General features: G+C 41.5%; 1 protein-coding gene across 5 annotated transcripts in view; it reads left to right on the top strand.

Moving 5' to 3' along the window:
* The window catches only part of DNM3 (dynamin 3), a 166,772-nt gene that overhangs the window by 132,232 nt on the left and 8,571 nt on the right, over window positions 1–25,969 (top strand). For 4 of the 5 annotated variants that reach the window (XM_052665623.1, XM_052665622.1, XM_052665620.1 and 1 more), the window contains 3 exons: window positions 10,111–10,275; window positions 14,476–14,702; window positions 15,703–15,939. In XM_052665623.1, the coding sequence (XP_052521583.1) occupies window positions 10,111–10,275; window positions 14,476–14,702; window positions 15,703–15,939 (629 nt within the window). Of the gene's footprint in view, window positions 1–10,110; window positions 10,276–14,475; window positions 14,703–15,702; window positions 15,940–21,487; window positions 22,314–25,969 lie in introns of those variants that run through there. The other variant, XM_052665621.1, reaches the window with a different exon arrangement.

Genomic DNA, 25,969 nt, shown 5'->3' with positions numbered 1-25,969 from the left:
ATGACATGGTGTATATGGACTGTGATCGAAAAGAAACCAATGTATGTATAGGGGGCAACAGCTTTTCCATAGCCAAGTGCTCCTACGAGTCAGACTGGGATCAGGAGCATCACTTGGCAGTGCTGAGAAGCCTGTGGGGCAAAGGCAGCAGCACTTCCTCCCCAGGTAATGCTTGTGAGGAGGGGATGTCAGTGGGGCCAGGCTGTTCTAGCTTTCCAGGCTGGGTAGAGTAAGGAAAAATCCTGTGCTTTTGTCTCATGTTCCTCAAGTTATCTCTGACCCGCTTGCTTCCTGCCCATCTGGAAGCACAGGCCTCTGGCTTGCAAAATGTCCTGGGAAAAGAGAGGAAGAGGAGGGGGTACACTGCTAGGGAAGCATCTGATCCCCTTTGTCTCCCAAGTACCTGTGGACATGGGAATATATCTGTGCTTAAAGGCTGCTCCCTGGGGGGCCCCACTTTGGCAGCACACCGGTAGGGAGCACATGTGCTGAAGCCAGAGAGTGTCTCAAATAAATTGCTGCTTGAGTCTCACCATGCAGGTCTTAATAACCCATGAGCCTCAATATGGCTGTAAGGCTATAAATTCAGGGATTTTGACCTCAAAGTCTTTGTGTGTGTTTAAAAATAGCTCACCCATCCTCATTTTATCACTTCATATACTCTGACACAATTTTGGAACCTGACTCCATTCCATCCTGCACTGGGGAATGCTATAATTAAGAATCAGTTTTGAAAGGCTGTTCCCTCCTCGCTTAAGGCAGAATAAGGCCGTATGTATTTTGCAGGAGATTATAAACAATTCATCAGCTAAAATTAGCAGTAAAAAGGGAGCCCCAGTTCTTTCCTGTGCTGTGGTTTGTACCACAAAGACTCAGTGTTTTTAAATCATGACAGAGCTCTCGAAAAACCTTGAAAGCGTATTGTGTGTGTGTCACTTTGGCTCCGTTTGGAATAGTCTCACCTCTAAGCCAGAAGGCCATGGGTTCGAGTTCCTCGCCCGCCCTTGGATTTAGCTGTCTCACAGTAATTTTACTGCAGAAAACATTTTAAAATAGAACCATGGGGGAAGAAGAGTGAAACTTTGTCTATAGCTGTATTGCAAGTTGTTTAGATATAGGGGTGATGTGATAAACCACTGGTTGGACTGCCCATCTCTGCTCAGCAGCCAGCAACCCTCTGAACAGGGAGAGGAGAGCCCTCGTGTTGTGGCAGCTTTTTTACCTCTTGACAAAAGAATTTCTAATGTATGTGTGCGAGTGTGAGCGACTGCGCCATGTCTGAAGGAAGTCTGCCTTTTCATTGTGCTGCCACAGGGACAGGGTTCCTTGCGTGCATGGTGCAGTGCAGGAGCCAAACAGTCAGAGAAGTCAGGTGGTTTTACTGTACCTTTTGTTGCTGATCAGCATGCTACAGGTCACTGCAAAGCTGACTGGCAGAAGGTCGTTGTAGCACCAGTAAATGCAGATGGTCTCCGTTGTACTGATCAGCTCCATCCTGTGTGCGCTTGGCCCTCGGGGCAAGGTGCTATCTCCGGTGCCCTGAAATTTCACCAAATAGAGAAAATCAAACTGATTTCAGGTTTAAACTTTACAGCTTGTTGTTTTTTGCCAACAAGAGCATGATCTTGTGAAGTATTTGTTCAGAATCTCACTGGCTCTTAAACACAATTTGATTTTTTTTTCGGAAGAAAGAAAAAGAATCTTTCACTTTCTACTAGTTTTGTAGAATACTAAGAAAGGTTTGGGTCTATTTATACAAAATGGAAGCCACGCCAAAAAGCAGTACCAAATTTAATTTGATCTAGGGTTATAGGTAGCAGCATAGTTGCTCACAGATCTGTTCTTCTCTTGAGAGTAATTTTGCCCAGTAATGTTCAGTTTCTGTTCCTGTCGTATGAAACCCAAGTGCTCCTTTATGGGTGAATTTCTTTTGTTGAGCGATATTTGTTACACTTCAATAAAGCTCTCTGTGTTTTCAGATTCCTCTCCTGTTCTGCTGTGAGGCAGTTCTGCCACAGGAATGCTGCAGCTCAAATTTTCACTTTCAAAGTTAGACTTCTTAAATGGGGAGTTTACATGGTGGGAATCAGCAGTGCCCTACTGGCATAACAGCATGTGCCAGGACTCAGACCACTGTGACTTTGCCTGACAGGGCGCTTATGGAAAACCCATTCCTAGGACCCAAGTTGCCAATCTGAATCTTTCGAGCAGAACTTTGGCCAAGATGCCTCTGGCTAACATCTGACTAATATGTGGGAAAGGTAGATTATCCGCGTAAGATTCTGGTTCTTCTTGTACGTTCACTTGCTCAATTAGATTAAATACGTACCTGCTCTTGGTTATTATTTTTTTCAGATGGCCAATTAGTGTGGATTCTACAGAGACTATGAAACTTGGGGTGAGAAACAGGGGATAATCCATCTTGTCATGGCAGGAATGTTGACCCATTTAGTCACATCTGGGATTCGGGTGGGGTGGTCTGTGCAAAGCCTCAGCTGGTAATAGTCTGTACAAACGAGGGGTAATAGCTGGGCTAGCCAGCTAGCCTGGGAGGGAGGTGTCTACTTGACAGATTTCCCTACTAAGATGTGGTCTATTCTGGGAGAAAAAGATTGAGAATCCTTCCCATAGAGTCTGGCTTAGTAATATTGACTGAATGCAAGGCAAAGGGGAAAGGAAATGGTGCTGCTCTGGAGCACAGTGATCCAACTGTGTGAAATCAGTGTGGGTGCTATTAAAATGCCATCTTCCTCTCTCTTCCCCTTTCCTTCCTCCCTCCCTCCCCCCTCTGCTGTCAGCCTGGCTGAGGAAAAGTCAAATAACGTACGACTGTGTTCCTTGGCATCACAACTGCAATTTCCCTTTAGGGGCTTCAAACTTGAGAATGAGAGGTTTTAAATCTTGCTGATTCGTGCTATTCCAGCAAGCATATGTGTGAGGAGAAAGAACAATACCAGCTCAAAACAGAAATCACAAGTGAGAAATCATTGCCGCTAACTCAGGTGTTGCAGAGGCCAGTTGGAAAAATCAGACGCTAAGAAAAGTAGGAAATAGCTTTGTTTAGAGCTGGGAAGGTTAATGAGAATGAATTAGAAAGCACTCTCTGTGTTTTCAGCCCCCAAGGATTTGAGCAAAGTTAGAGAAATTTATTTACTGATTATCCAGACTATACAACTGGCAATAAGATTAAGTGAGGAATTTTGGAACATGCTGACATTTCTTATTTGCATCATTTACTATGGAGATCATTTGTCGGTACTGCACTGGGTTTGTGGTGAAGCAGGGCTTAGTCTGGCCCAGGAGACAGCTCTGGTACTTCTCATGACTCGGGGGACATGGGGGTGAGAACAGTTCAACATCCTCTTTTGCCTCTCAGAGAGGAAACTCTCAGAGAGGAAACAATTTTGTCTAGGTGCTTATCAGTGGGGAGTTTCAGAATATTTTCCTAGACATCATCAATTATGGAAAAAAGTGCAGTTCTAGGTGACACATTGCATTAGATCAGCTAAAAATGAAAGGCGAGGCTGTAATTTATAGGGTCCCTGCATTGGATGCTGTACAGAGCTCCTCCACTGCGAGGCCTCCCCCAAGTCCTTCCCTTCCAGGGTGCAAGGAGATATACATTCTGCCCTGCTTCTCTCTGTATGCAGATTCATTTAAACCAGCCTGGAAAGCTGGGAGAAATGAAGGAAGACCACGGAATAGGCACTCGGTACAAGATCTAGGAATAAAATTGTGGTTTTTATTCTTATTGTTCTCTCTTCTACCTCTACAATGACCACATTTGTGAAAAGCACACAACTCTTCTATACAGGCACAAGAGGTCATAAACTATGTTTTAAATGCATAATTTGGGGCAAAATATTTTTCAAGATTTGCCCTTACCAATGCACCATCCACACACTGCACACTTACTGTGCCTTTTTCTAACCCCATGAGGTAGTGCAGTCCTCCAGCCAAAGCTGATGCACTGTTGCTGGAACAAGGAAAGCTTTGTTAGTCATCCTGTGTTGCATGGATACTGCTAAGCAAAAGTCCTGAGTATCAATCATTTCTGCCAACGTTTGGGGAACAGTCATTTAAGAACAGTTTTGGTAAGGAGGAAAATATAATGAAGGTGGATGGCAAGGTGTTAATTTCAGTCTTTATGAGGACTCTTACTACTCCTCTGATCAGTGCTGTAAGTGCCATCTTCTCTGGTAGAAGCTGCAGGACTTCTATTTGTTTCTGTTCTGGGCGGAACTACAAACTACTACCAACAACCCTAATCTTCATATCTGGCTGATGCCTGCACCCATTGATTGCATCCTCCAACAGCAACCTCTCTTGATTCTGCTCTCTTTACAGATAAGTCCAGTGCTGCTTTAGGCTATTGTCTTTGGAGTTTGCTTCATGTGCCATGTTACAAAAGCACAGTTACATCTTCTGAGCTGATCATCACATTTGGAGTCTTTATCATGATTTGAGTTCCTGGGTAACTTGCTGCCATTTGAGACTTCACCAAGTCCATTGACCTTCTTCTGCACTAAAATAATGGCAAATGCTACATCAATGATATCTCCCATCTATGTATTTCTTTTCTAATGTGCTCCCATAAATATGAGGCACTTCATCTGTTGTTATGACAAGGAAATTCTTTGACTGAAAAGTTTGCAAATTCCAAAGTAGTATTTGTTTTATAAACAAAGGTGCTGTTTTCCTTATGCCAGCCTCTTTCTGCTTTTGCTTGTCCAGCAGCCTGTTCTGAAAGGCATGAGGCAGCTGTTGGCCCGGACTCAAAACTTGCAGTGCAGGGAGGGTTATGTAAAAGTTCTTTGTGTTAGCGATGTACATGGCAGCAAATGGTGAAATTGGAGCACAGATTCTTTGAGGGGAGATTACTATTTGTGGCGATGCTTTAGCTTTTTGTTTTTTATTTACTCGGTTTTTGTAAAGAACAAACAGTAGAGTAGAAGATACCGCTGTTGCTTTTTTGTATTGTCAGAAAAGCTCTTTCCTGTTGCAGCGTTGCCAGCTCATAATTTCATGCTGCTTTGCACCCAGTGTCACCCAATGGAAGGGCTGCAAGAGGTTGTCCAGCTCTTTCCCCTGCCTCAAAGCAGGATTTCTGCTCCTCTGTTTCCTCCAACCACTCTTAAAATGTGCCGCAAATTTCTGATATTGTAACAAATGAACTTGGATATATAATTCTTGTACTGATTTCATAATAGCAGGACATTGTTGACTAATATTCTGTTTATGTTCCGCTGCAGATGCAGTTCCCTTTCTGCGGAAGAGCTACTTAAGTGGCCATTCTCATGCTGTGTGTTTATAACTGATTTATTCCTAAGTCAAATATTTTCTATTCATAATGGGTTTCATTTAGATTTTAAACTGTTTCTCTAGATCATTGTGAATTCTGGTCCTGTCATCTAACATATTTGCATTCCCTCAAGTTTCTTCTCATCTGTAAGTGTAATAAGCATAGGCTGTAACCCACCATCCTGAGCATTAAAGCATTAATAACCACATTAACTAACACATCCCATATGAAGTGCCCTTTATAAACTTTTCCAGTTTGACAGCGAGCCACTGACAGCTTTTCTATGGAAATGTGCACCCAATCCAGTAATTGCAAAGGGAGCACACTTCCTTTTATGAAAACATCATAATGGTGTCAAAAAGCTTTGCCGAAGTCTGAAATATGTGGCATCTGGCTTTATGCCCATAAGATCCAAATCTCTGCTCTAAAAGGAAATTGGACCGACTTGATGTGATTACTCGACATCCTCGTTGGTTGTTCCTTGTGTCTTTTTGTCAAGTGCTTTGTTTCACAGTCTTACCAGGAGGAGACCTGCCTTCATTCTCTGCCTCTTGGTTTTAAGTCTAGAAGAACTTCCTTCAGCTGCACTAAGCTGAAAAATGGCTGAAGTTTGCAAAAACTACCCTAAAGGCTTGCAAACTAGAAGACAAAAGTTACGCCGGATGTGTCTGGTAATACATCATTCCTTTCAGTCTCATGGTTTCAAATCAGATTCTTGATTAAAGGAGGCAGGGAGAGCCTAGTGTAGATTTTGAACGTTTGGGATCATTAAAGTTATGTAAATATCTGGGGACCAGTATGTGGATTCAGCAGAACGTTTTAGCTCGTGGTCTGTGCTATACAATGTCTGCAACCACAAAGAAGAATCCAAGTAGACGATTGTTTAAACTAATCCAGATAGTTAAATGCTTCTGAATCAAATTGAACTGGCAATCTTCTGCATGGGTGTGAAGTGAGACAGACCAGGTGCAAGGGAAACCTGGATCATAAGCTGCGTGCGGAGCAGCGCGGGGCTGCAAATGAAGGCAGCGCTGCTGAAAGGGGCAGCCTGTGGGTGGCTCAGGAAAGGCAGCAGCGACTCACAGTCAGGAGATGCTGAAAGCATGAAGAGAGTGGCAGTTACCCTCTCTGAGGGGAAAGGACAGCTTCCAAGCTACCCAGGAAATGTTCTTTTTCTGCTGCTTGCTTTGTTGTACATACACAACAGCAATGTATTGTCATTTACTTGTGGTTCCTTCCAGTAAGAAAACCTCCCTGCGTGAAGCTGTCATGTGGTTTCAGAAGTCCTCTGGCAAAAGCCACGCTGTGTGCAGCTGAGGGCATATTAGCTACATTGCATATACAGCATCAGACAGGCACCAAAGAGAGAATATCAAGAATCAGTTGAAAAGACTTGAGAGAAAGCAGGGGGCTTTAGGACAAATGCAACTTTCTGAGTGGTGCTGCATTAAAGAAAAATCCTGCTTGGACAAGAGAAGATAAAAGCAGATTATGTGTTCAGCAGTTGTGAATTCAAACATAAATATGAACTGGAGGGAATAATTCCTTTTCAGGTGGTTGTTGTTATGAGCTTGCATCTGTAAATGAAAGATATGAAAGTTGTTTTTAAATGATTGGTTTCTCACAGCAGCCATGGATTCATTTTGTAGCACGCGGACTATTGCTTTGCTGCTGCTTTGGATTTTACCCTTTCATCAGTCACCTTCAAATCTGCTTCCCCTCAGTCATTTTTAATTGAATGCCTTTTTGATTACACAAAATTGGTTGATACACTGTTCTAATGAAAATGCTAGACAAATGCTCCTTCTTGGAACTGACATCAGGAATGTTATACAAGACATTCTTAAATATGCTGGCAGCTGCCCTGAATGTAATGAAATCATGGAAATTAGAAGTATTGCTCTCTGTGTGGCCAGCTCAGGACTGTTTTCAGTGTATTGCCCTGCTTTACTGTGAATTTCAGAAGGAATTAGCTCTCTTGGATATTTCTGGAGACACTCTTCAACAGTCTTATAATTCCCCCAATCAGAAAAATTATCCTGTTGTTCTGAGGTACTGTTCCTTTTTTTGGATTGCGTGTAATTACTCGTGCCTCCTTCCCTTTGCACCACATTAAATCTTTACTCTTGCACCAAGGAGTTTACAGTCTAGAGAAGACTGATAACTTTTCTGGTCAAAATGCATCCGTAGGGTGAAATCCTTTTCCCACTGCAGCTAACAGTAAAATTCCCACAAACTTAAGGGGTTTGAATTTCACATGCAGTTTTCAGTTATCTCTTGTGTGACGCTTTAATTAATCCTAATACGTTTTTAGTACAGAAGAGTGGTTGTAATACAGTAGCAATGCTGTGTATTTGGTGTTTCACTGCCAGCTTGTCCTGCAAGGATCGTAAGGCAGCTTATGAAAGGTGAGACCTTCTGCAGAGCTGAAGGAAGAGAGATTATTTTCATTCCTTCAAATATGGAGAACTTTGAAAGGAAGGACTGTCTCTTTACTCTCTGTGGCAATGTGTTCTATGTGTAAATGAAAGCAGCATCCTGGTTTCCACGTTACCTTCTTCTATGTATTTTTTCTCCTATTTCTTATATCTAGCTTTGTGTATTTTCATCTGATATTCAATTTCACTTTCCATGGGCGAATCTCATTTTCTTTACTTGATTTTTAGCTCTCATTTATTCCATCGTTTCTTTGCTGTAGGCTTCAAAAAGCTCCTAAAATGACTATAGTTGTGTTGATGCTGGCACCTAAAGCTTTGCCATTGGGATTAACAAGTTGTGGGTGATGAGCACTGAAAGGGGATGGTGGCTGCCCTGACCCTTGGGAATAGAGGCACAGAAACCCATTTCTAGGCTTCTTCCTTTTCTGCTCAGTATGCTGACACCTCTTGGCCTACATTCCAGCTTCTGCCAGCATGCTGTGCAGTGTGTGCAAAACACTGCTGTTACTCGGAGACTTGAGAATGCTTTTTCAGAATGCAGATGGCGTGCAGTGGGCTGAAGGGTGTCTGGAGCTGGAGTTAGAGTCACCGTGATGCTCTAGCACAAACCCAACCATTCTGACAGAATGGAATGAAAATGGAATGTGGTGTGTCCATCACTTCTATCTTGTTATGATGCCCAGCATTAACAAGCACCCTTGTTCTCAAGTGCTGCTCTTGGCACTGAGAAAAGCCTGATGACATTTATAGGTGCACTGCAGTAACAGGGAAAGCTGCTAGAAGCAAACATCTCCATGGTGTGGGGTGTGATGCCAACACTTGCATCAAAGTGCTTGCTGGCACGAAAAGCCTTCAGTTGGGATGGCCGGTCAGTAGGAATGCTATGGTCAAGAGCTTTTGTAATAAATTACTGAAGGTAATTTATTAAAAAGTAAATTACTTTCTAATTTTTAGAGAAAACAAATCAACAGTATAAAATCAGCTCCATTACAGTTTCAAACAAGACATGGACTCCTGAAGTATTACTCACTCTCTGTAAATATCACCTGTGTGCCTGTATATAAAAGGTTAAATGTTTGCAGACGTATCACTCTTTGACTTTAAGATCAGAGACTAATTACTATTTTCACTTTACATTCTCTTGATGAGGATAATGATAAACATCTGTCACTTCGCTGCTTAGCAAGCTAAGAATCTTACTGTAATCTATCTTTTAAACAAGGAGAAAGAAAAAAATAAACCAGCAGCAGCAGAAGTAAGAATACATGGACAAACTGTAGTTGGTATACACAACAAAGTATTCCAAATCAGGTTCAGGGTAATTGTGGCTCAGCATTTTGTGCAAGGAGAGGCCTCTTTCCAGCTCCAATGGGCTTTTGCTAACAGGTTGGCTACCAATTGCAACTGATCGAGGAGTCTGTAAAGGACTGCTGATGTGCAAAGTTTAGCTCAGTGCTATGTTGTCAATGGAATTGTGCTGGTAGTGATATCTGGCTGGTATATAACTAGTTTCTATTATAGTTTATTAGTTTTTGCAAGTAATTACTGTTTCCTCATGCTATCCACAGAACAGGTTTGGATTTTAGTTCATGCTAGCATGGCTGAAGTGCTCGCTGTCTTAGTTTTCAGGGAGAACTATTATGTGTCAGAGTCTGTGGAAAGGACATTGCCCTTTTACTTCACAGGTTGAAATTCCTTTCTTTTGGCGTCTTTGAGCCTCAGAAAGCAGTGTGATTTTTGTCAAAGGGATATTGTTCTTTTTATTGCTCAGTTTTCTTGGGTTTGTGCAGGCCAGACCAAAGCAAAGTGCATACCTTTTAGCTTCCAGTTAAAATTCCTTGTATTTTCTTTAATTAGGTCACCTATTTACATACAAAGAAGGTTTTTTTCTGTCCAATGGAAAAGAGATCTCTAATATATAAACCAGCTTATGTTATGAGCATTGGAACCAATGATGTTTTTGCTGTTATCCATCATAAAAAATCCTTTGTTTAGATAGGTGCTATTCACATCTAACAAGTCTGAGACTGAAATGCAGAATTTGTCACAATTGAGTCAGCTTTGGGTAACAAGGAAGTTTTGTCCCCATAAGAGGGTAAAATTCAATATCCAGACTTACAGCGCTGCATGAGTCAGGCAGGCAGGATCTGGATGGCAAAAGATTTGACATTAAATATTGCAACCGGTGATCTGAAATAGTATCTTGGGGTTTCATTTACCTTCATACCTCTTCACCTGAAAACCTCCAGACATTCTTTGTGTGAGTTGCGTTACTGGTTTACTACGTTGTAAGTCTATTTTTTCCCCCCAGTATATTTCCAGTTTGCTGTAATCTGAAATATTTGATTTTTCCTTTCTTCTTCCATGCAGACTGAAAATGATGAGAATGGCCAAGCGGACAATTTTTCAATGGACCCCCAGTTGGAGAGACAGGTGGAGACAATTCGAAATCTGGTGGATTCCTACATGTCTATTATCAACAAATGTATCCGAGATTTGATACCGAAAACAATCATGCACCTTATGATCAATAATGTAAGTAACAGCCACGATTCTAGACTACTTCAACGTCTGTTAAATCTCTTGCACATGTACAAACATACCTCTTGAACAGACAGCAACAACAGTACAAACTGAGGAGAAGAACACGATCCCATAAATGTCACGCTCCAAAACAAAATACTCCTTTCTTCTTCAGTAGCACAAAGTCCCGCAGCCTTCTGAAAGTTGGCACAGTGCCCTGAGTGCTAATTCCAGCATGCTGAAGATGGAATTCATGTCTTAATCAGAATATGTTATTATTTAAAGGTAAATTAAAGATCCTTTTTTTTCTGCCCTGTTATTGATTTAGCAGGGAAAAGGGGGTTGGGAGCTCCATCTAGGCAGTCTGTGAGAGGAGTGGAGCAGTGCTTCCTTGATTTTCAGTCTCAGTTTCAGTAGTCCTTTGTCACAGTTTCTTAAAGCAGTTCTTATTTTATTTGGGTTTCTTTATATTTTCTGAATACCATTTTCAAGGAATAAATCTAGAAGCTTTGGACACCGTTGTTTAGATAAGCAGATGTGGTTGTTTGATTTATCGTGTGTGTCCTTCTTAGATCTGAAGATTATTTGATTAAAGAAATGGCTTTGAAATATCATTGTTTTTCCACTGTGCTAGAATCTCAGCCTTTCCTTTTTGGCAGAGTACTGAATGGACCTTGTTGAACTGAGCTGGCTATTAGAGCCGTTGCTGCCATAAGAATTAACGTGGAGCGCACAGTTCCTGTTAGTTATGGGTAGTACCTTTGCCAATCAGTTGTTACAAATACAAGTGTGTTGTTACACAAATCTGGTAAGAAAGGAATTTTCTCTCGACTTGAAGTCACCTCTGTTTTTACGCTGATGAATTTCATTAGCCCTGTAGAATTTGTGTTTCACCTGAGAGGTAGGTGGCTGGACAGGAAATTTCATTGGCAGTTCCAGGGAAAGACAATATGAGTAGAATTTTTGCAAGAGGACAAGAGATACTCTGTTGAATTCTTGTAAGTTTAGGGAAGTCAGACTCCAAATTATGTTCCAGTCATGGGTGAGTTTTTGCAGAAGAGCACGGGAACAATGGAGCTGCCTATTTTTTTTCTCCACCTGAAATCTGACGTGGTCTAGAATTTATAAGGTGAGCGTATTCCCTCGGCTCTTTCCAGGTCATAGCTAGCAACTTGCTTCTTCCACTTAGCACAACTTCAGTGCCTTTTAAAAGGGCTGTTTTTCAGCTCTCATTTCATGAACTGCAGAGTTGGTGAGCAGCTCCTTTTGAAAGTTTACATTAAATTTTCTGCCACTCACCTCCTCATATGGAATAGTTTAAGGGTCTCAGAAGTGCTTGCTTTACTCAGAAGATTTTGTACTTGCAATCTCATCAACTGTTACATTGGTAGAAACCTGCCATGCTGGCTGACAGTGGCACATAGAAACAGCATACTTACCACATCATCCACCTTTCAGTTGACCTCATAGTCCATAGCTGTGTTTGGACTTGCTAGTGATCTGACAACCAAGCCTCAATCCTAGAATTTAAATTCATGGCAAAGAGTCAAAAGTTTTTAAAAGACTGTAAAGAACGAGACTGAAAACTTTAATGCACTTTTTTTTCTTTGCAGCATAGGCAGTAAATACCACATTAAATATAATAACTGAAATAGGAATTTTTCAAAAAGCAGAGCTATTAAAAAGAGAAAGGAATGCTTGAATTAAGATTGCTAAAGCAGGTCAAAAAGTTGTTCAAAGACCTGGAAAGAAGTGCAGCTGTGAGGGAAGGTGGGTCCCATTAAGTAGTGCGTGTGCTCCTTGGAGCCTTCAGGAGTCCAACCTACTCACTTGGAGTTAAGAGAAAATATCTTCTCTTCCTCTGGCTGATAATAGTCTGTACTTTCTATTGCCTTCAAAAGTCTGGAAACAGATTGATCCCAAGGAATTTGTTTCCATGACAATTGTTACCTCCCAAGTCCTCCTAGAACTTCCTTTCCACTTTGTGGGCCTGTAAATGAGCACTTTCAATTCAGAGGAAGTATCAAATTCAAACTCAACATACAGCAAATAATTAGATGATATCCCTAAGCATGTTTTGAGGCCTAAACTTAGATTGTTGTATTCCAAATGCATCCCTTATTCTTCCCTTAGGGGTGGATGTTGATTACCCTAAAAGAAAATACATTCAGCGCATGGAATTGCATTGAGTTACCATTAGAAATTCAAACATGCACAAACAAAACACACATTTCAGAGTTCTCACCATTAGTTCTTGATGCCTAGGTATTGCAGATTATTCAAGAGGGGTGGTCTTGGAGTAGATAATACATGCTCTATACCAGTGCTAATATTCATCTCAGCTGAGCAGGAAAACTCAGGAGTTCTTGTTACTACCAACCTTAAGGAATTAATTTTCTGAGGCTTTTCTGCTGCTTGCAGTCTGCCCACTGATAAATCAGAGTTCTTTGCAAGCCCATCTTACCCCATTCTAGAGGGACAGGGCAGGCTTTGCAGTATGGGTGTTCTGGATGCTGGCTGTGATTCAGCTTTGACTGTTGGTTTGAAGTCTGTAAGGGAAAACATTTTAAAACATTGTGGTGAATGTTTCTGTTTTATAAAAAGGCAAAGGCTCATAAAGTGTCACTTTCTCTTCCTTTCCCAAGCCAGAGAAAGTGGCTATTTAGGAAGGCCTTCCTCTATCTAGTAAAGGAAGGAGGCTGATTCAAGAACCAGTCTTAATACAGTAGTCTTCCTTTTCAGAAGAGTGCAGCGAGTTTCTTGAGTTTGTGCTTGTGGCAGGCAGGGATCTCATGATAAACATCACAGGATTTTTTTATTTTTTTCCCAAGAGATACTTGCGGTTTAGCAATGCTTTTACAATCAGCTCTGGCCTTAATCTAATTTTAGGACTTCTTTTTTTTTTTTTTTTTTTTGAAGTGTTGCCATTAAAATGCTCATTTCATCAAGTAGAATGTGATGCTGTTTAACTGTGATATCTGTTTTTAATGTGGAGTCTTTGGCAATCATGAGGAAAGTAGTGTACTCTGGCTCTTGATCAGTACCATCTACTGGAAAACAGCATGAGGCTCATGAAAAAGTTTTGCAGGCTCTGCTAAGACTTTGAGCATCTCTTATCATCTATGAATGGGAAATGACAGCCAAGCTCAGTCAATATGGGTTTGTTTCCCTGTAAGATCTGTCCTGACCTTCTGCTCACCGTCCTGCACAATTTGCACAGCTGACCTCATATGAATGCAAACGTTGCCATAGACTCATCAGGATTTATATCATTGTAGCTGACTAGCACAAACCCATGTGCAAATGGAACTCAGGTTTATGTAATCAGAATCTTGGGAGTGTATTCCCAGTAGTAGTATCTCCAGCTCAAAACAACTCCAAACCCTTTAGAGAGCAAAAAAAAAACCAAATGAGACATAGATCAGAACAGCGACAAAAGGCTCAAATCAAGGATTTAGTAGGTCAGCAGTTGGTCTATTTACCAAAGTCTTATTTAATCAGAACACCTCTAGCTTTTTATCTTATTGTGGCCCTGGTTTCCATAACTGGGGCAGGCACAGCACGAAATCAATATATTGAATTAGATTACTTGGAGACTTCTTCCTTCAGCTTGAATGTGTGTGCATGGGATATTTAGAATCTGGCAAAATTGCTGGAGATGAAGAGCATCATTTACAGCAAGGTATATCATTGCTAAGAAAATAATTGACAGAGATGCTGTAAAGTGTTAGAGACAAAGACCAGTGTTAACTCCAACCATGTCTGATGTTTCCAAGACAGAAAAAAAGTCCACAGTTCATTGTGGAGGGACTGCACAAAACTGTCTGATTCTCAGATGTGAATAGCGATCTCAAAATGTAGCTTTGTAATTGTTTTAAACCCATCTACGTGCAGACAGCTGCTAAAATGTCCAGTCCATCCCTTTCCAGCTGCTCTGCCCAGCTGTATGCCAGCCTTTCCCTGGGTCTCAGCTCCCCCCCCAGGCTGCTGCACCATCAGATCATTCTGAGTTCAGCATTTTTGAGTCCCTCACTAGACCTAACAAAAAGCTGCACGACCAAGACTCAATGTAAACAAAGCAGTGGGAAAAACTGCTTCAATTTAGATAGGTCTGTCTCCTGGTTCTGTGGGTCACCCACTGTACTTGTTCAATGCTCTATTTTCGATTTTTCTTGTTGTTTATTTGTGCATTTGTTTTGTGCAATGAAATAGGTGAAAGAATTTATCAACGCTGAGCTCCTGGCTCACTTGTATTCTTCTGAGGACCAAAATACTCTAATGGAGGAATCAGCTGAGCAGGCACAGAGGCGAGATGAAATGCTCCGCATGTACCAAGCTCTAAAGGAAGCCCTAGCAATCATTGGCGATATCAGCACTAGCACTGTGTCAACCCCTGCACCACCTCCTGTAGATGACTCTTGGCTTCAGCAGGCCCGCAGGTGAGGTTCTTCATTTGCTTTGCAATGAAATTTAGGACTGGCAGACGTTATTAGAATTGGCACCTCCCTTCTTACCTGTGTTTTAGGCAGGTCTTAATGACACTTGTGAGGGAAATCAGACATCTTGGTATTATTTAGATGCTATTTTGAGCTGCTTAGAGTACATTAAGATAAAGAACATGCGGATTTATTTTCTTGCATGCTGCTTAGAATACCTGACTCAAGACAGACACACGCATGAGCTCTTTCTAGTAAAGCCATCAGCCTTTTTCCCAGCATCCTGTATTCTGTTTAAGCCCGGCTAGGAGAAAAATCTGCTTCTAGTTCTAGTTTCAGTGAGCTGCATTTTACCTAAAGTGCCAGGAGCTTTGTGTGCTACCATGTTACACTAGCTGGAGGCCAAATCGAGAAATCCAGATACTGTGCTCCAGAGCAGATGCGAACCTGCATGCATGCTGCATGTCCCCATTTACATGTTTATTTTTTAAAAACCTTTTTCCACATATACACATTCTATGGGTATGCATATAAACACCAGACAAGACATTTGTCTGCTAGAATACTTTATGTTGGATTTACAGCTTGTCTGATGCTTCAAATAGCAGCCACTTCTGCCACCAAATACTGTTTTGATTCCTTTACTGAAGAAATCCCACCTGTCTCTGCAATCTAACCCCAACTGTGTATTCACAGGGCTTTTTCTTGCAAGCTTTTATTAAACTTCAGTCCTTCAGGCTGCATGTCCTAGCAAATCCTTTTCATACAACACTGTTAGAATTCTAGCATTTCAATCCATTACATATTAGCTCCTTGACTGTATTTCCATTTTTTCTATCTCAGAGCGTGCTGTCTATGGGAATGGTATATGTTAGGTATACATATAGGTCTGAAACTGGCAGCAAAGGGGGTGCAAAGAAAAAAAAATATTTTAACTTTTTTTTTTTTTTTAAATAAATATTCGCACTGTAGCAAACATCTTCAATCTCTGGTATTTCACTAGATCACCTCCTCCAAGTCCCTCAACTCAGAGGAGGCCTACATTAAATAATCCCCCAACCAGACCTTTATCTGGCCGAGGACCTGCTCCTGCAATCCCATCTCCAGGCCCTCAGTCAGGGGCTCCCCCAGTCCCGTTCCGCCCAGGACCGTTGCCACCATTTTCAAGTGGTGGTGAAGCCCATGGAGGACCTCCCCAAGTTCCATCCCGGCCGACGCGGGCTCCTCCCAGTGTCCCAAGGTAAGATGTCTCAGCTTCCTGGTGGTGGGCATGGTTCTCTTCCCGTAGCATAACAGACAGATGCTGCACGACCCAGGAAAGTCAAGCACTGTTGTTGAGTGAGTCCAGTAACAGAACACAACCGTGTGTTCCCTGCAGAGAGTCAAAGGTGTTGTGAGGAACCGATTTCTAGCACAAATAAGACTTTTTGGAAAGATTCTTGTATTTGTGGCAGAAAGCATTTTCTTGTCAGTCAGTTCGAAGAAACTAGATTATATTACATTAAAAGCCCCTGTTGTGGTTACGTGCTATCATGATCACAGGCGTTGTTCACAGAGTCAAGTCCTCTAGACCTCCACCAGAACATGGGCAGTGGTGCAACAAATAGCTCACTTTCACCATTTTGAGTGCTCACTGAAGGAAGTAACAGCTCTTTGGGGAGAGAACAAGAGCAAGGCCTTGTAGAATCAGTGGAACAAACTGATGGGAATCTGATTTTTATTCCACAAGGCAAATAATTTACAGCCAGTTGAAAACAGTTTGCAGCTGTCTAACAGTGTAGGTCACACAGCACAACATGCTTAGTTAAGGAACAGGATTTTAATGATCACATTGTTTCCTTCTGACAACTTTGCAGTTATCAGTACTTTTAAAAGTAGCTTTTCATATGTTATAATTCTGTGTGGCATTAACCACTTTTTAATATAAGTTATATGAAAAACTTGTCCTTAGTATTTATTTTCACTATGACATAACACACTTAATCACTCATATATGAAAGGCTCTAACTCCTACAGCTTCAGTAACTTCCCCAATTACGAGAGGCATGGGCACATTAGGCCATGCTGGAACAAAGATCTTTCTCCAATTTTAATAAATTAACTGTTATATTAGGCTTAGTCACAGTTTGGAGAAAAGCAAACAAAAAAACCTACTTAAACAGAAACAAAAAGAAAATGTGTACATTCTTAATTTTAGAAATAGTAATGGAAAATAAAACCGTAACCTGCCTTTGGAGAAAAAATATTGAATACTTTCTTTTGAATAAGTGAGATCAGTGGTAGCTGTCAGCAACTTGAATGTGATGCCCAGTTTTTCTAACATCACCATTTATATATTATACAGTATGGAGATGCATATCACGCTGTTGGAGGGTGATTGCTACTTCTGAAGTTGAGCACTTATATATCATTATGACCATTATAATATGAAAAATAAATCAGTTAAAGAGGGTATATCAAATCAATGAAGCATTTTTATCTATTTTCTATGAAAAAGGAGTTGCACTGCCTAATCACGAAAGTCATTCTTTCGTCTCAGTGGATACTCCATAGCTTGCATTAGGGAGAAACACCATTTCTGGGTACTAAACTTCACACTGGAAAGAAAGAAGCCCAGGTTCCCCGCTGGGAGAGCTTGAAGGGCACTGGCAGGGGTGTTCCCACTGTGCCATAGGTGGACAGATGATGTACCAGATGTGGACAGGAGGTCCAGCGTTTCATCAGTTGTCCTACTGGGAAGAACCATAGCTCTCCAGTGTCTCTCACCTTGCCTTGAGAACAGCATGTGTCCTTTGTCCAGCCTGGCTGTGATTCTGCATGAGCATTGCTTTCCTGAGGTGGCTTGCCAAGAGCATGTCTGATGACCATCTTTTTGATGCCGAAGTGATAGGTGGGATGGAGACCAGAAAGGAATTTCCAAGCTCACAGACACTTGGGATAAGCAGCCTGTGAACAACTCAGTTTATGACAGCCACTGGTGGCAGGCGAAGCAGGGCCTGATAAAGGAGGTCAGTGCTTTTAAAATGCTGTAGCTGGATGCATAATTGAATGTACGAGTGCCTGACATTTTTGTGGAAAAAAATATCTGCAATACACATCTTCTGGACTGGATCCTAGTCCCCTTTTTTTAGAGCTATGAAAGCCTCAGACTTAAAATTCTCAGATGCTAAGGAATGCAGGAAGGGTTTGCCGTTCTGCTGAAACTTCAGGTTTCTCCTGCTGACTAAACTCCGGGAGAGGAAATCCCAGGGAAGGGGCTGCAGGGGAAATCACCTGAGGGGGACAGTGTGGCAGGCTCCTGTGCCTATTAAAAGTCCTTTTGAGCCCTGGAATTTCTGCTACGCTTGGTCTGGTTTCAATCACAGCCTTCGCAGGATCATAGGAGATTGATTCAGAAAATGGGTCTGAGATATTAAAAGGAAAAAGAAATCATTTTGAGGAAGAGTTCTTGAGGAAACCTCACCTTTCTCCATAATTTCTTTCTGAGCTGAGGCTCCATGCTCTGATTGTGCTGCCGCTGTTTGCTGCTGTGTTGTTTCTTCAAGTGTTGGGATCTGTCACATCCAGGGAATAGGTTAGCATCCAGCTTTCCATAGGTTGGTTGGTTGCAGCCCCGTCACTATCACATGGAGCTGAAAATCCTGACACACAAAGAAGTAGCATTCTATTTTTCTTGTGTTCCACTTTAAGATAAAAGGTCGCTTCCAGGAGTAAGATTGGAACCATCCTGTTCCAATGAGGGGCTGAACACACATTTAGTTTGGAGAGTTTGCTACTTTATAGTGAGGTATTGCCTATGCCTTTTAAAAAAATAAAACCACACTCCCCCCCCTTCCCTTTCAGCTTTTATTAGCATTTATTCAAAGGAATTGTCCAGAAACTGTGAGCTTTCTGCATTTTCTCACTATTCTTTGCATACTGTACAGGGAAAGGAAAGCGGTTAGGGGAGCAGGAAATAATTTTCTTCCTTGCTTCGCTCTGATTCTAAAGCTGTTTCGGGTTATGTGCTCTGAATATTTCTGTAAGGAAACAGAAACTATTTGCATGATACATGCCTCTTTTAATTAATCCCACTTGAGGTGGGTGGATCTCTCCCAGCAAAGCCTGTGAGTAAAGGCCCCTGGCTTTGTTAAGGGCTTGATGCCAAAGCATATATGATTTGTGAAATATTCTCTGCTGCCAGAATTGAGATTATTCCCTCTCTCTCTTAAAAGGCTGCAGTAGTATTTTGAAAGAAAATGCAGCTGTGCACTCACTTTGGTAGGACTGCTTGAAGCAGGCACCGGAGCCTCTTTAGTTACCGTGATGTGTGTTTGCCTGCCTCTTTGGGAAGCCTGATCTTGATCAATTTAGTTCTACTGTGGGATGCTTTGATTTATGGCTTTTAAATGTCCTGAACGGGAATCTCAGCTTTGCCACAGGGAGAACAACTGAATTGGAAATGTTTTTCTCCTGGCAGCAGGGCCCCTGGTGTCAGTGAGGGTTGGAAGGTGCTCCCCTTTCCCCTCTGTCTTGTGCTCGGCAGTGCCCCTATGGCTTCATGAAGGCTTCCCCAACAAAGAGCCAAAGATTAAGACTCACTTTGCCATTCAAACCCTGTCTTATGTGGACCTGGTTAAACAGAGGAGCTGAAAGGCTTCAGTGTCCATTCAAACAGGCAGGAATATACATACTTTCAAGCACCTGTGACTTGTGCTCAGGGCTGCTGGTGCACAACCCCTGGGGTTGAGGATAATCTTTACACGTGAGGCAAGCAGAGCAGAGAGAGAATTCATAATTCATCTCATGCCATTCAGCAGTGGTCCCATAATCTCCCTGCCTCCTCTTTCAGCTGTCTTCATACAATTTACATCAATCCACAGCCAACCAACACAGAAGATGCTACCATCCACCTATGTTTTATTGTTTCACTAAGGCTAATTATATGACCAGTTGTGTTCGTAGCTAATCTGCATTGTTAGCCATCGTTATGTACTTCTGCCAATCCAGAATTAAAAAAGTGCTTATACTTGATAGTAATTGCAGTCAGACAATTCCAGACAAAGCCAGAAGCACTGCAGAAAGTATCACTGCCGAACATTTCCTGGTTTGCAGGCTCTGAACTCAGCTCTTCAATCGCCAAACATCAGCCACTAAGTCACTTTTCTGTGACGGATTTTATGAATTAGTGTTCTTTCAAAACATTTAGCGTTAACATCCAACACTGTGTGTTGAACAACAAGAGGATCCACTGCAAAAACTGCATGCAAATCCTCTTATTAAAGTCTGTCATAATGCATCCGCAGATAAGGCCAGATGGTTTAGCCTACGTTAGTCTGGGCATCTTCCTCTTGCAGCTCTAAAAACTTACCACTATTTTTTTAATGGAATATAAATAATAATCAAATAGCCATTGCTTCAGACTCTTATGGCAGGGTGAATAGGTGCTAGCTTTAAAGTTACTGCATGCTGATTTGGATGATCTTAGTCTGAATACTCACAAAGAAGAGTACAGCTTTGTTTTACAGTAGAATCTGTTTGTTCTCTCTGAATGTACCTTCAGTGAAGATGATTCACAAGACATAATTGGTAATTAGGAATGTTTCTTGTAAGCAAAGGGGCAAAACTGTTATCTGAGGGATTTCAAAATTCTGCTGAATTTAAAGGGAAAATGGAAGTCAAAACATAACTACTTCAGTTCTGCATTTCACATCTGTGGTCAGAAGAATATTACAGCTACATGGGTGATGCAAAGCCAGAGCCCATCACAGGAGGGAACATTGCTCTTCTGTAGTCAGTAGGTTTCCAACTCTGCCTGTCCAAAGAGCCCCAGATCACAAGACTTACAAGAATATCAGTTATTCTTTCTGGGATTTCTCCCCTATGGGAAGACATCCCTGTGCTATTTGTTACCATTCTCAATTACAGTTCTTGTTGAAAGGCACACCCAGGAATAGACTCAGCTACTGGCTGCTTCCAGCTGGAGATTATATTTCCCTTTATCTGTTGGAAAGTAACTCTGCTTTTCCCCCCCTCCTCCACTGACTCCTTTATCACTATTTTGTTTTTCCTTTTTTCTACACGTCTCTTGCTGTCCCTTTCTTGACCATCCTGTCTACTTCTTTTTTCACCTTCTCCCCTCTCTTGGTTTCCTGCCTAGAACATTTGTCTCCATTCCCCACATATTCCCCCCTTTCCTTCTCACTGTCTTTTGTTGGTTTCTTTCCAACTTATCCCTTCCCTGGCACCTTAGTAAATCTGTCTCCCGCTCCTTGTATTTCTGTCTTCTTTTAAAGCTTTTCATCCTGTTTTCAAACCATAAAATGCAATATCTGGCAATTTTTTCTAACAGCAGCTTGGTGTTAGTGGCCGTGACAACCTCTAGAAATTCTAGCTACACTGCTTATGGTAGCCATACCACGTGGCAAAAAAAAATTGAGGAATATGGTCACCTGGCAGCTTCATTCTTAATAGAATCAATGAAAGAAGTAATGTTTTGAATGAGGATAAACATTGGAGGGGTTGGCCAGAAAGTGGGATGCAGAACCTTTTAAAAACCTGTGACATATCACAATATAACAACTCCTGTGGTTTCATTATATTTCTTCAATACTGTTCTTGCGAGAAATCTGAAGCAGAAATGGGCAGAAGAGACTCTTCAGCAGCCTGTACTTAACGCCGTCAGAGGCAGGAGTGTCCCTGAGTTTGCTCCAGGAGCTGCAGCAATTGCTCACCCTAAGAGGACGGCTGACTCCTAGACTTGCAAAAGCCTTTTGTTCACCACCTTCCTCCGTGTGCTCCTCCTGCAGATGACTGTCCTGAAGACCAGCTATAACGAAATTCATGGGATGGCAGACACTGCAGCCTAGGTGCTACATCTGCTGCCTCTGAATCTCACTTCCATCAGCATCTCCCTTCATCAGCCAAAGGCTCTCCACTTTGCACGTTCAGTGGTGCTGGAATTTTATTATGTGCTGTGGTTGGCAATGCACTAGGACAGCTGAACAAATGTGTGAAGAGTTGCTTGTTCTACATGGCTTTTAGGTTTAATCTGCTTTTTGTAACTCAGGTAGTTTTGATTGTCTTTAGTATTGTTCCTGAGCTACTTGCTCCAAAAAACTTATTCAACAAAAATTGTTTTTAAAATCAGGTGAATCAGGAGAGAGCCACTTCATTTGGGACCATTGTGAGTTACTTTTGCAATTCAGCTATAACTGGATCAGCTGAAATGGCTCTTCATTACTCTTAGCGTTGACCAGTCCCGTGTGATGGAGAAGGGTAATGAAAAATTATGCAGGAGAGAGGTAGACAGAGAAATAAGTAACCTAAAGAGAGTTGTTAGAAGTCATTCTAGGATAAAAATGATATTGTGACTGCAGTCCCCAACCAAAATACAGCTGCAGCTTTGGGATTGTCAGCTGGTGAACTGCATGAATGACTAATTTTATAGTTAGGTATTTTCAGTAATTTTTTGCTTGTTTGCTTTTTGTTTTTGCCTCCTTAGCCTTTTCTCTATCAATATACTATCAATAAAAGGAAGTGGTTTTTATTTTTAGCATCTCTCAACTTGAAAAAGGAAAGTAGAGTCAAACAATAGCAAATGCTGTTTGCCAGAAATACAGACAGGAATCCAAAGATGTGCTCTGGTCTCAGTTATTTATTCAGTCTCATAAAAGAGTAATTTAACAACATGAAGGTTATATAGGATTAAAGCAAGGGTGTTTAACAGGAAATTTTTGGCCGTATTTGAAAGAGTGGATTGAACAGTAGTACATTCCTAGCCTTCCTTATGCTGCAAGAGAAAATGTGTGACGTACTTTTAAAAAGAAAGTAGTGATGATTTGAACTTCCTGAACCTGCAGGCATTTTGAAACTTTCCTGTGCCCACAAGCTGTATTGGATCATTACTGAAAAACAGGGCACTCAATGGCTGCATTAGCAAGGTTGATATGGATAATGTTAGTTGTTGTCATCGTGGACAAGAAGAGGTGCTAGTCCAGCTAGACGTAATAGCCACAATGCTTGTTCCCTTTCTTGCCTTTAAGGTAAGTAGAGAAGAGACAGACAAACTGGGAAAGGAGGATGGAGTGTGAGTAGGAAGAAAGAACAGAGTGAGCAGAAGTAGCTGCGGCCTTCAAAGACTTCATACATGATTTACACTGACATGGGACAGTACAGCTGAACACAGACCAGTACACAAGATTGGAGCTACTACATAAAGATCATATGTTCCTCCTCCAGATTTTGTGACCCTTCTGTTGTCATCATCTGCTGCAGATGGACAGAGGAAGAGCAGCATTCAGAATGTATCACTAAGAATTCCTAAATCTCTCTTCTTCCTCATGGATTTTTGATCCTTTTCTGACCTTGGATTTCCAAAGGGTTGGGACAGACCTCCTCTAATGTTTAGCAAGCTTGCAAACTTGTCGTGTTCCCTGCTGAAGGGCAAATAAGAACACACTGTTTAGAATAATAGTCTTTTTTGGTTGCTCCATTGAATTATTTTTTTTGTGTTTTCAAGCTGTTTTTTTCCATATGACACGTTAATTCCCTAAAATGACTAATTTCAAAATGCAGCATTCTCTTAAACATACAGACAAGTTTATGTCTGTGATAGATGTTAATTTGTGATGGTCATACAGAAAACCCAGTTTGATTTGCAAAGAAATTAATCTCGTGGAGTATCATATTTTGACCTCTTTGCCTCTGAAAGGAATATCCACATTATATAAAATCACATGCTTTGGAACCACAGTAATCTTAATGCTTTGAAACAGTGCTAGCATTTGCATTGAAGGAGATTTAGATTGCTGCTTTATGCTGTCTAGTGGAAGGACACATCCTTCCCATTTGCTGTTTTTTATTCTTTCACTGAAGAGAAATAGGCATCAGATAAAAACACTTGATCTAACTACTTTAACTTGATCATACTAAACACAAAAACTCCACTGACAGAATATTGTTTGGGTCATCTGAAATAGTGAAATAGTGCAAGTATTGGCAATACAGCATGCTCTCTATGTTCGTGGAGCCTGATACATACATGTTCTATTGGAGGGCTGCTTCAGAACCTGGCAGTCGCATGCTATGCATCTCAGTTCTTCCATTCCTGACTTGCCCTCCAAGAAGAATCCTGTTGGCATGCTGACTAGCAATGTTTCGTGTTCAATACGGAAAACAACAGTTTTCAGTAGAGAAACAGATGAGAGAAACTTTCAGTCTCTTGGACCATAGTGTTGAGGTAAGGGACCATTACAAGCAAGCGTTCCTCCACTACTTTCCCCTTTCATCACCACTGAGGGCTGTTTCTCATTTCTCCCATAACATCTCTTACCCATTTTTGTCTATGGCTCTGCTGAACCACTCTTACTTTCATCCTTTTTCTGCTTTTCCTATTTTCCTGTGACCTGTCACTGGTATTAAGTTGCTTTCCTCTTCATGATCTTCCTGCTTCTACTCAAGATCTGACTCCTGAGCTGATGTTCTGGAGTCTCCAGAGCAGCCATGCTGCTTCTGCTACAGGCCAGGAAGAGTGTTAAGTAAGCACAGACATTAGACAAGCTCGTCAGACCTGCAAACCGTATCTCGCCTCTATTCTTCAGCCATCATGGCTACACAGAATGACAGAAGTGGAGGGACTGGAAGGGATCTCTGGAGATCATCTAGTCCAACCCCCTGCTAAACTACAGCCCTTTCACTTCTGTTTGGATTTTCTGCCAAATGCAGAAGCTGGTGAAGGTCAAGATGGAATGTATAAAGATAGATTGATAGAAGAATTGGGAAAAGCAGGGCCGAAGTTGTGTGGGTCTTTTGGAATCTTACTGAAACTGAGAAAGTCATCTAGAAGTCAGATGAGTCAAGGCACCGTTACTCTCCCAAGGACAGGCCTCGGAAACAGGCTACGTGTACCTCTGAATAATCACATCAATGAGATTTGATATTTATCTCTCACCTGAAATAAGCCACTTTTCTGTTCTGGAGTGACTCACATCCAGATTTTTATTGTCACCTCAATTAAAATCTGCCTTCAGTCAGACCTAGAGCCATTTAGAGATTTTTTAAGACTGTTTTCTTGTTAGATTCTGCAAAAACAATGAATATCACATCACGGGGTACTCCAAGGGGCCTGCGTTATAGGGAAACTGAGATCGAGGAAAAGGGAGAGAATAATGGACTTTTGTTTACAGCTTCAGATCTATAGGAATGTATCATAAAATACAGTTATGTGCATGCCTTCCGCAAGTGTTCTCTGGTGGTCACAAGCAAACAAGAATGTGAAACGTAAGTGGAAACGCAAGCCTTTTATTTAGAAGCATGCTAGCTGTGCTCCGAGAAGAGAAGCCATCTTCTGAGAACGGGGCCTCCCATGGTAATTACAGCTCTGCTTTACTGAAAGCATATTTTGTGGACTCTGTGTGGGGAGTGATAGCACTCTGCAGAAGGCAAATGTTTGAAGAGCTCCCATATGTTTCTGATCGCATTTTAAGTCTAGACTTGCTTTACTTAGTTTCATTCGCTCTGTACTTGCCTAGCTGAAGCTTTTGGGGACTTCTCTCTAAATCAAAAAAAAACGGGGTGTGCTGCTTAGGTTAAAAATAAATAGAAAACTTTTCCTTTTAAAAAAGTTTTTGCATGGGGGTAAGAGTTATCCTCCGTTCAAAATCCCACTGAGTTCTTCAAAGGAGGAGTTTCTGCAGCAACATCAGGGAGTTATTAAATACATACTTAGTCCACAATTTTCATTGGTAAATTCTTTATGTCTGCTTAATGTGTGCTAGTTAGAAGAACTGATTCTTTCTGCAGACTCGTTTACTCAACCCTAGGGACCTATGATCCCCTGCCCCTTTAGCACTAACTTTTACAAACACTGTTTCCCGTTTTGTTTTTCGTTTTTTTTTTTTACCCTAAAAATAAAGGGGAAAAGAAAAAAAAAAAAAAGAAGAAGAAAAAAAGAAGGCAAATAGCAGAGTGATAAAGGGGCTGAGGGGCTGAGCAGTGGGACTCGGCCCCACAACTGCAACACACAGTGAAAATGCTTGAGACAATAAGCAAACAGGAATTAGTGCAGAAGTGCAGTTTTTATAAGACAGAGCTTTCTATGAATCCAGAGCAGCCCCTTGCAGCCTAGGAGGAGCAGCTTGGTGCTGCTGATGGAATCGCTCTGATAACACAGAGAAAATGTGCTCTGTGCTGTCTCTCCGTGTCTCATCTTTTGGCTCCAGACTAAACATTTAATACGGCTTAGTCACATATTTCCTCGCTGCCATGGCAGCCAGTGCAGCCGGACCTGC

The sequence above is a fragment of the Tympanuchus pallidicinctus genome, unplaced genomic scaffold (assembly GCF_026119805.1).
Source record: "Tympanuchus pallidicinctus isolate F22 unplaced genomic scaffold, pur_lepc_1.0 scaffold7, whole genome shotgun sequence".
Classification (NCBI taxonomy): Eukaryota; Metazoa; Chordata; class Aves; order Galliformes; family Phasianidae; genus Tympanuchus; species Tympanuchus pallidicinctus.
This window is presented reverse-complemented; position numbering and strand designations above follow the sequence as displayed.